Source organism: Microchirus variegatus (genome assembly GCF_963457635.1).
Source record: "Microchirus variegatus genome assembly, chromosome: 21".
NCBI lineage: Eukaryota > Metazoa > Chordata > Actinopteri > Pleuronectiformes > Soleidae > Microchirus > Microchirus variegatus.
This window is the reverse complement of record NC_139822.1, coordinates 2,211,911-2,223,115: the sequence shown is the minus strand read 5'-3', so window position 1 is coordinate 2,223,115 and position 11,205 is coordinate 2,211,911. Positions and strand designations below refer to the sequence as shown.

At 41.9% G+C, this 11,205-nt stretch overlaps 1 protein-coding gene across 1 annotated transcript; it reads left to right on the top strand.

Annotated features, from left to right (window-relative positions):
• Positions 1-8,968: 8,968 nt before the first annotated feature.
• On the top strand, positions 8,969-10,972 carry LOC310942463 (leucine-rich repeat transmembrane protein FLRT2; the record flags this gene model as incomplete). The annotated part of the gene is made up of 1 exon (XM_083907850.1): positions 8,969-10,972. One exon carries the CDS (start codon positions 8,969-8,971, stop codon positions 10,970-10,972), a length of 2,004 nt encoding a protein of 667 aa, XP_083763976.1.
• Between the last annotated feature and the right edge of the window lie 233 nt (positions 10,973-11,205).

Below are 11,205 nucleotides of genomic sequence, written 5' to 3'. Positions count from 1 at the left end.
CCCACGACTATGGGAAAGGGGAAGACAGCGGCAGCGAAACACAAGGCGATCATCGATCCCAGCCACAACCACCAGACAGGTGTCGATAGGCTCCATTGAGCGTTAGGAGGCAGAAAGGCGATAATCCGAAACAAGATTGGCCGGGGAAATCCTCGGGAAAAAGCGCCAGGTAGGCTTTCAGCTTCACCAGCTGGCTGCCACATTTGCCCCAGCGCCTGTGACGCCGAATCTGGGCAGCTTGGAACAGGTTTAGCTCATGAATATGGGTTATTAAATTTGAATCCTTAAAAAATATTGCATGCCGGTAGACATCCTACAAAATGCATCATTAACCCATAAAATAGGCAATAACATTAGTGTTCATCAGTAAGGCATATTTTATTATATATTTATTACATATTAAAATGCAGCTTTATTTCAGTCAAATGGTGTTATTTGACATGGTTATATTTGCAAATAAATGAAAGTGATGTTTCTGTATTTCATGAAAGAACATGCAAAGATCCGTTTTTTTTTTTTTTTACAATCAAGATTCAACTAAAAAAAGAAAATCCTCCTTTGATCAGATGGTGGAGTTCAGATTCAGCCTTTGCCAACAGAAAATGCCAAACAGTTTTCTCAAGGCACTGTCTTGCTCTCACTGTCTCCTTCCTAAAAAAAAATTAAATACCAAACAGATGGGAGATTGGAGCTTTTATTTTCTTGCGTGACAATCCACCCCTGACTGAGCCTTACCCTCATTAAAGAAACCCGACACTGATTGAACTGCCTGTCACCCCAGAGTCATGACAAAAACCTCTTTGTTGCTGTCCCCAGTGCTGTCTTACTGTCTGTCTGTCTGTCTGTCTGTCTGCAATCTGCTCCTCCATTAATAGTAAAGGATGCAGAGGAGGGAAATACAGCAGTTCTGTGTGCTCAAAGGTCGAGGCACAGCAGAGGAGTGTGTGCTCGGATGGGTGTCCACAGCAACACACTATAGGCAAAGCCATGGATATCATGATGTATCACAGTGCAGACAAAATATTTTCGGTGTGGTTGGTTATTAAAGTCACATTCTTGCCCGCGGCTTTTAGAAAAGGACTCTGGTTTTTTGAGGAATCGACATTCAAAATTAGGAGCAGAAATATTCAAGAGATTCTGAGCGAGACCTGCAGGGTCAGAATGGTGTGGTTTACAAATGAGAGTCAAAGCTCTCTTAGGCTACGCGCACGTACGACTGCCATCTGTGCGAGGCAAACGAGTGAGCATGGATCACAGTTTCCCTTAAAGCCAGAGTCACACTTTCCACGTCAGTGTGTCCACGGTCCGCTACGGACCGCAAAACAAGAATGTCACAAACACAAGCACCTCCACATTTTCTGACCATGCATTTTGTGCACATGCTGCCTGAAGCACAACCATTTCCAGTCCAGTTAAGGGTGCTCTCTTCTTTTGGTCAAAAGAGACAGTTCCATGGACGCTTTCTTGGGGTCAGTGGTGTAGTCTACGTGATATAGGTATACAGCGTATACCTATTTCAAAAACGCTAGGATTTCGGTATAACCGCTTTTAAATGGGCATTGGATCATTGTATCAACTCTGTTTTTTTGACAGAAATTATACTCATGTAATTTGTTTTTGCGAAACAAATACGAAACGACCGTCGTTTTCATTAAAATCACTAAATATAATACAATTCATACTCTTTTAGTAGATTATTGTGCTGCTGGTCTGGCAACCCATGCTGACAGTATACCTAGTACAGTAGACCACACTACACCACTGCTTGAGGTTATGCAAGGATGTTCGCTGGCACCCACAGATGTGCAACCACTAAAACATGACTGAGTCTTAGTTTTTCACATTTTGGGGACTGGTATGGCCTCCAGAGTCCCAAATATAAGTATTAAAATGATTAAAAAGTTGATGTTGCATAATATGGGACCTTTAAAAAATACAAAGGAAAACAAATCAGGGCAAGAAATTAACACAACTGGACTATAGGCTGGATTACACATGCATGGAACGCTAACAGTGGTGATGGTTCACACACACTTGTGCCAGACACACAGCAGCAAGTATTAAGCAAACTATAAGTTTAAATGAAATCTTTGCAAGCCTGCCTACCTAAACATACCATAATTTTACACAATTATGCCACAGATGGACTGCACAAAAGCAATGCACTGGTGTCTGTTCCTGAACACCAGTGAATGGCATGGAGACCTTCTGCTCTACCTTTCGAGAGATCCTTTGCTATCTGCCCTTCTCAACCACCAGAGAGTTCCTGCATCATCCTTGGCTTTCTGCTCAACCACTGTATCGGTCCTGGCGTTGCCCTTTGCCAGCTGCTTTGATTGTGAAATCAGCTCCCTGCTTGACCTCTATAACGGTGTTGGTTTCACTTCATTTGGCCTTCATCTGTCTGCTTGCAGTCTCCCAGTCATGCCACACAACATCATCCCTTGACCGCCCTGCCCATGATTGTCTGCCCATAGTTTCCTGTTCCTGTGTCCTCTGCTCTTTGGCTGTCCTCACAAGCACCTCCAGTATAGAGTTTATTAAAGACTATGTTGCTTCTGGTCATGAGCCCTACTTTTTTGTCAACTCAAATCAATCAATCACATTTTATTTGTATAGACCACAGTTTCATGGGACTTCACAGGGTTATTAACATCCTCTGTCCTTAGACCTTCGACCAGGGTAAGGAAAAACTACCAGGGAAAAAAACCCTTATAACAGGGAAAAAAGGTAGAAACCTGAGGAAGAACCACAGGTGAAGGATCCACTCCCTGGATGACGTACTGTAGATGTTACCCAAAACATACAAAACACAAATAAAGAATAAATAAGTAAAAAGTCTTTAAATGCCAGGATTGATCTGGATCACTGGGTTTGTCGCATGCCTGTAGTGAAGGTTGTTGTGGTCAGAGACTTGGGGATGACGGAGTCCTCTTTCCTGTAACAGCCTCATCCCGTTCACTGGTGGCAGCAGAACTGTAAGAGATTAGACAAATGATCCAAGGACCAGAGTTTGTGTAATGTGTACAGGTGTGAACACATCATCACTGTATTTAACATGAACAAAATATACACTGTATATTTACAAAGTAATCTTAAAAATATGTAACAAAAACTGCAAAAACTTTTAAGATAGATTTTTATTTTCATTATAGGACAGTTTAGTAAACAGATATGGGTAATCTGGTCACATATCCAGATAATCCGCTGACCTCCCTGCATTAAACCATCTGAGCAGCTGGTCCACACACACTCTCTCTTTCTCACACACACATGGAGGTGGATCACAATGACACGGCACAGACAAGTGGCACTAAAAACTTTGTCATGCTAGCCATGGATTCTGCATACACTGTGATAAACTGCTGAATTTTAATTTTAAAACTCACATAGAGTGGTCCTGTTGCACATATATGTTAGTTATGGAGGTCTACTTACATATATTAACTTGTTTTTATGGTCAAAAACCTCCCAGTTGCTGTAAACGAGCCGATAGAAATCCTCTTTTCTGACGCTGCTCCCCAGCCACGATATTTCACACTCAACTCTCACCCCTGCTTCCCAACTGTCTTGTGATTGGCCAATACCCGGAAGTGACATATTCAGCACACCCGCTCTCAGAAGCGCAGCTCCCCCCTCTGGAACGGCAGTGCTACTCATTATGAAAAAAATAGCTTCTTCACGACTCCCCGCCGCAGTCCCTTTTATGACTTTGACCCGGAGTCAGACCCAGAGTCAGAAGACACTATCGCTCGTGAAACACCTCCACAACGGACATTATTCTTCTTCTGCGGTTTAATGTACGCAACCGGATGTGCCCGGACTAGTGCCCGGAGCAGGAGGATCTGCTGTTCCGGAGAACCGTTGTTTACGTAACTGGACCGGGTTTTTTCAGAGATCTCTCTGAGCCCGAGATTACAATAAAACACAGTGTTCTCAGCAGTGGCTGAACTGTTTGTTTAGAACCTTCAGGGCTTCATAAACAAGGTAATGATGCAGATACACACTAAAAAACAGCGTTAATTGGAACTTCCAGTCTAGGTCCACTTTAAGAGATTAGAATTGTGAAAGGAGCAGCAGATGAGGTGTTTGGCAGTACTGTAAATATTCAAACCCACAGAACTGTAAATAGTGGATTTTAACAGTTTATCAGTCAGTAATAGTATTTTTATAGCATCATACACAGATGCTTTATGCGACGCAAAGGCTTTGTCAGCACAGCATGCATGTGTGTTATGTCAATAGATGTTTTTGTGTGTCTGGATGTTAGAACGTCTGAAGATGGAAAAGTCTCATCAGGGAAATGCAGTATAAGTGACTCTGTGTGAGCTCACCATCCTGGATGCTTGTAAAAAGAATCTGCCAGCACACAGAAGCCATTGATTGAAGGTAATACACAACTCAAAGTGCAAGCATTTCTCTTTGTCGCTAGAAGAATACAATACGTCTAAACCAAAAACGTGACAAGTGACATAGTGATATATTTGGCAAATTGTAAACATTTGCTATTTCAGTCTGAAATTGTACTAGCAATATATTTACAGGGCAAATAAAAAATATCAAATAAATTAATTTCTAATTCATAAATAATGTAATGTAAAAAAAAAAGGTGCCATTCCATCCGGACTAGTGCCCGTAGCAGAAGGATCTGATGTTCAGGAGATGGGATCGTAATGTCGCGATTCCAGGTTTGTTGAGCTCGAGAATACAATACAACCCAGCGTTCTCAGCAGTGGCTGAACTGTTTGTTTCGTAACTTATATGTAAGAATGTGGCCAAAAACGGTTACTGCATTCAAATTCAAAATACCGAGGTCTTTTAGGTTTAGTTTTCTGACGTAACCGGCAACCCGTGGTTGCTCTGCAGCTGAGACTCTACTGACTGCAATGATTGGTAGAAGGCCGTTAGGTGGCGCCACATGCCAAAACATGATTTCAAAACATAAACATGATTTGCAGTCTGCAAAAGATTTTTTTTAATGCAAATATTTTGGCTGTGCTGTTGTTGTTGGTGAGTTCAGTTTGTTATATGAACATTATTCCTGAGTCCCTGTGACATATTAGGAGGATTTTATGGCCAGTTGCTTTAGATTTGTTACATAATGCACCTTTAAAGGCTTCATAAACAAGGTAATGATGTAGAAAAACCCCAAAAAACAGCACTAATTGGAACTTTCAGTCTATGGGAGGTTTAAGTCAAAAAGGCACGTTCAAAAATGCGCTGTAAAGTAAGTTATTGCTCTTATAGACAAACATTTTCATTTGTACCTCAATACTTTCAAGAAATCTGATGTCCATGTTTTTCAGCTTCCCCACAGGTTCCCCCTTGTTGAACCGCCCCTGACACACACAAGAGAAGAGAGAGAGAGAGAGAGAGAGAGAGAGAGAGAGAGAGAGAGAGAGAGAGAGAGAGAGAGAGAGAGATGGAGAGAGAGAGAGAGAGAGAGAGAGAGAGAGAGAGAGAGAGACTCGGGTGTCCAGGAGCTGACAGGCACTCGCTGTAACACTCTACCCAGGCTGTGTACCTCATACCGCGGGCTTCTCCATGTCCGCCTCTCGCCCCCTGGAGGCAACGCGGCTGCCCGGGACTCTGTCGCGGTGAATGTGTTCAGTGACACGGGATCAGGGGAGGGGAGGGGAGGGGGGGAGATGTCGCGCTGTTGACGGTTGTTGACCCGAACTTCCTTTCATTTTTTTTTTCGAACCGAGCACATTTCAGCATAATGCCCCGTTTTCACACTACCGACGGATCAACCGAGAGCAGCCCGGAGAATAAACAGCGACCAGGAGGCAGAGTTGAGAGTGAAGCAGTCCAAACACGGGACAGTAACAGGAAACCTACATGTGCAATAACAAAGGTAATCAAGAATTTGATTTTACATGTATTTATTTATTTTAATGTAAAAAATAAAAATAAATGAATGTGACTTTATAGATAAATAATAAACAAACAATAAATGGAACAGGTAACTTGTTCTATAGGCTACTAATTATGTTATTCACTTATTTGTCAAAATTGTATTATTAATGTAGTCTTTGTTTTGTATCAATTATTTGGTTAAATTGAATAAACAAAGAACACACCTAACCTGTTTATGCTCTAAATTTGGACAGAACTAACATCAAACACTGCGTTCTTTAATTTACTTTTTTTTTACATGGATGAATGCATATGATTATGCATTTACAACATGACCGATACCCCTGGTTATACCCCCCACCACCAGGATCATTACATAATTATTGAACTGCCTTGGCCACAGATCAATGCAGTCTGTCGATAGGTTGCCGTCATTATATTAATCATCACTACCACAAATCAACTAACAACCATTAATACCAATATTATCACCGCTTCTCTTTTGCTCAGACTGTATTGAATTGTAAACCCACAAGATCAATGTACAGCAGTCGACAAACTGAAACAAGTGCTCCGGACAAGGAAATCCCTCCAAATGTATTCAAGTCTCCAGACCTTGTTCTCACACGAACACCTGTCCTTTTTTCGAGGTTGTTGACATCGATCTTAGTTTTGTCCCCGTGCAAGGAATTTGTCTCATCTTATCTCAGCTGACAGGCTGTGTTCATCACTATCTGTCACTCCTCCTCTGCACTACCACAGCTAAATGACTCCAGGGATGAGAGGGAAAAGAGAATCATGGAGCAACATTTGAGAACAAATGTTTGGCTTTGTACATACTTGTCTGGAATTATCATCTACAACAACCAAGCCTCGACCTCTTCTTCCCTAGTGATGTGGAGGAGCAGACATTTTAAAGGGAGATTTTATTTTTATTTTTTTTTTTTAATGTGGTTGTATGACCTACTGACACACAGGCCCTATCTACATGGAAATTTTGATTTCGATTTTTTTGAAGTTTGCCATACATGTCTTGAAATGTCTTCATTCACACATAACAACTCCAAACACTCAATATGTCTGGCCTGTATGTGGCGCTCTACATAAAAATGCATTTTGAGATTGTCCCACTTTGGGACCTGTTTTCAAAAAATAGCATCTAAGGGCTCCTTAAACATCTCTGTGTGGATAAAACAAAAAAGAAAACTTTAGTGGTCAGAGTCAGTGTTCACCAATTTTTTATTTTTATTTTATTATTTTGCTCACCTAATATAATAAACATCTGTTGAATCTACAGTAACCCAAGAATGTGTTTGTCGGTTTATCTCGCCATTAGACATTAGTCTTTTCTTGACTGGAAAGTAGAGCTGAAACAATTACTCGATTAATAAATTCATCGTGAACTATTTTGATACTCAAACAATTGGTTTGAAGCTTTTTCCATTATTAAAACAAGATTTATGATTGTTTCAGCTTCTTAAATGTTTCCATATAACAAATAAATCATTAAAAGTGGATCATTTTAGTTAGACAGTCAAGAACACCATCATTTCCAGGTTTGACAAACACTGATTTACATTTTTTAAAGTGTTCTCATATTTTATGGACCAAACGATTGCTCGATTAATCGTGAAAGCAATCGACAGATTAATCAATTATGAAAATAATCGTTAGTTGCAGCTCTACTGGAAAGTGAAGTTTGTAAACCACTCTCCTGCAACAAAGTCCATTAACAAAGTCAGCATTTTTAAGTTAGCGGGGACATTTGAGCTGCTGATGTACTGATGCCTTGTTATGTTTTTCTCGCAGGTAAATCTAAATGCCAAAAGGATTTATAATTTTCAAATGCCAAAGTCAGAAAATAACAACATTTGGACTCACTGATGGAGACAGTGGTGCATCAACAAGTCCTGCTTTTCTCTATGAACTTTGTTGTGGAGATAGAGCAGTTTAGAAACTGACACAAACTTCATTTTCAAGTCAGGAAAGGCAAAGAGCAATTTTAAGACACTAGTAACACTCTTTGACAAATTCAAGTTACTTTTTTAAACCAACACATCTCTTGAATTTGCCTTTTGTGTACAATATTGGATAGTTTAGATTAGGTTCTACAAAAAGGTTCATTGCCTAATGGATATAATGTGTTGGGTATGCAATTGCTTGAATACAACATTACTTGCTGACCCTGCCCTGCAGTATTAAAAACTTAAGCAGGTATCGCAGATTTTATTAGGTGAGCCTTTTTCAGGCTAAAATCTGTTTTTCCTTGTGTCCCCAATGGCAGCCTTGTTTTCACTGAGGGCATCACAGCATGGCAATGTCAGGTCTGCATATTGGTCATGATACAATAATAACTGAACTATCCTAAGGAGGTTGGGTTGCAGTTCATGGCTCTCAGGAATCACTCAGGAAAAACATTCAGTTTAGCATGTGTTTATTTTAGATTGTCTCACATTAGTTATCTGCACACAGACTGGTTAAACACATTCTTTCCTCTGCCCTCAACATCTATAAAAATGTTCTTTCCCTCAAGCGCCGTGTCTGAGGTAACAGATCTGTAAGTCATTTTGTATGCACGCTGCTCTACCCTGCCAGTTAATAATAGCTTGCTTTGCATTTGTGGAATAAAGAGTGAAAGATCCTTTGATATTTAAAGACATGAAAGACATGCATTTTAATGTTAAAATGCTGACATTTCCATTCTTCTTCTTTTGCAATAGGTTTCTGGATCCAAATGTCAAGGATAAAGAGACTCTATTTCTTTCTGGAACCAGCAGTGTGTGACGTAAGAGGGAAAGGACATCTAATGATGACTCTCATCAGTGTGTCAGTGTGTGAGTGAATAAAGCACTGTATCTGAAGGTAAAAGGAGAGACCGTGTGAAAATATGGTTAACTTAACATATGTTTCAAACCTCAACAATCGTCAGAGTCTGCTGAAGGAGCTGCATTTCTTGTGTTGGGACACTTTGGACAGTTGTTACTAAGGGATTACTTGAGACCAGGCTATTTAGCCAAAATGTAATGACTCTTTTGCTGGAATTTTCAAAGAACAGTTGTTTTTTAAACTTTTGTTTATGATATTATGTACTACTTCGGATCTGTTTGAAATGGAGATACAGTGCCGTTTATGGAATAAGGACTGGGCCACCTTTATAAGGCCATGGATACCTATATTGTTAGGCCTTCAGTTCTCAAGTGCCTCCAACTGTCCTGAGGAGTGTCGCTGTGATCGCACCTTCATCTACTGCAATGAACGGAGCCTGACCTCAGTGCCTCTGGGAATCGGTGAGGGTTATAAGACCCTCTACCTCCACAACAACCAAATCAATAATGCTGGGTTTCCTGTGGAGCTCCACCATGTTGCTTCTGTGGAAACTGTGTATGTATATGGCAACCAGCTGGACGAATTCCCCATTAATCTGCCCAAAAATGTGAGGGTTCTACATCTGCAAGAAAACAACATTCAGACTATCTCCAGAGCGGCTTTGGCTCAGCTTCTTTGGCTGGAGGAGCTTCATTTGGATGATAACTCCATTTCAACTGTAGGGGTGGAAGAAGGGGCCTTCCGTGAAGCAGTTAGCTTGAAGATGCTCTTCCTTACCAAAAACCACCTCAGCAGTGTGCCTGTTGGTCTTCCAGACGATCTCAAAGAGTTGCGATTGGATGAGAACAGAATTGCAGTCATCACAGAGGAGGCTTTCAGTAATGTCACAAGGCTAGAGCGCCTCCTGTTGGATGGAAACCTTTTGACAGATGAAGGGATTGCACCAGGGACCTTTAAGGATCTGATCACTTTAAGAGAACTGTCCCTGGCCCGCAACTCGCTCACTTACCCTCCCCCATTCCTCCCTGGGGAGGTGCTCATCAAGTTACATTTTCAGGAAAATCAGATAAACTCCATCCCTGTCCGGGCGTTTGCAGGGTTGCACAAGTTGGAGAGACTGGACATTTCAAACAACCATTTGCAGTCTCTGACACAGGGTGTCTTTGATGGCCTTGTCAGCCTGAGACAGCTCACTGTGCGGAACAACCTTTGGTTATGTGACTGTAGTATCAAGTGGGTGGTGTCGTGGCTTAAATCTCTGCCTGCCTCACTCAATGTGCGTGGTCTCATGTGCTATGAACCGGAAAAGCTGCGGGGAATGGTGATCAGGGAGCTGAGCGCGGAGCTTGTCCAGTGCCAGAGCACAATGACAGAACCCTTGTCCCCCTCAGCAGCTGACTCTCCGCTGATCCCATCCTTGTCACCTTTAGCAGACCCCACTGTCATCACTCGCGTTCCCTCCTTCACCAGGAAACCCTTCCCTATATTACCCACCCTCTACTCTATCTATACAACCAGAGAGGGGGCGCTGAGGACTAAACAACCTATTCATACCCGGAGAGACACAGTACAGGTTACATTTGCTATACTGAATGGCTCAGCTATCCACGTCAGATGGGAGGCATCCTTTCCTGTCACTGCCTACAAGGTGACCTGGGCCAGGATGGGCCCCAGTCTGACAGGGGACACTGTCAGAGAGAGAATAGTGGGTGGGGATCACCGTGGAATCCGCCTGGCTAATCTCGAGCCAAAATCCACCTATCGTATCTGTGTCATTCCCTTGGATGCATTTAATAATTACCGGCCAAAAGATGACACTGTGTGCTCTGAAGCCATGACCACACCAGCGTCCTTCAGCCGTGAGAATAACAAAGGTCTGCCCGGGCCCGAGCAGGCCACACAAAAAGAACCCAGCTCATCTTTGTTGCTGGCTGGGCTGATCGGTGGGGCTGTGACTCTGGTACCGGTCATTCTCCTCAGCATTTTCTGCTGGCATGTGCACAAGAAGAGCCAATCCAAGTCTTTTACCAAGTGGAAATATAACCGGGGTCGGAGAAAAGATGACTACTGTGAGGCAGGCACCAAGAAAGATAATTCTATTTTAGAAATGACCGAGACCAGCTTTCAGATAGTCTCACTCAACAATGAGCAGCTCCTCAAGGGAAATTTGCACATTCAGCCTATTTACACACCTAATGGGGGCATTGGCTTCAGAGACTGTCCCCTGGGAGACGACAGCACACTCTGCAAGAACAATGTTCAACATGCAGAATTGTGTTGCACATGATAGTTTTAGGGAGCATCAGGAACATTTTTACTGACTACTACCCTCACTTTACTGGACACTGTACAGTGTTAATATTATTTTAAACCCTCTGTGGCTTCAATAAATGTAATTTATACAAGTTGCTGGATGTATCTTTATACAACGATGTGTTTTTAAGCTATTAAATTGTGGGGGTTGCATAGTTGGGGTTCTGTGTATGCAGCCATGCACAATCAGGATTCCTTTAAATGAAA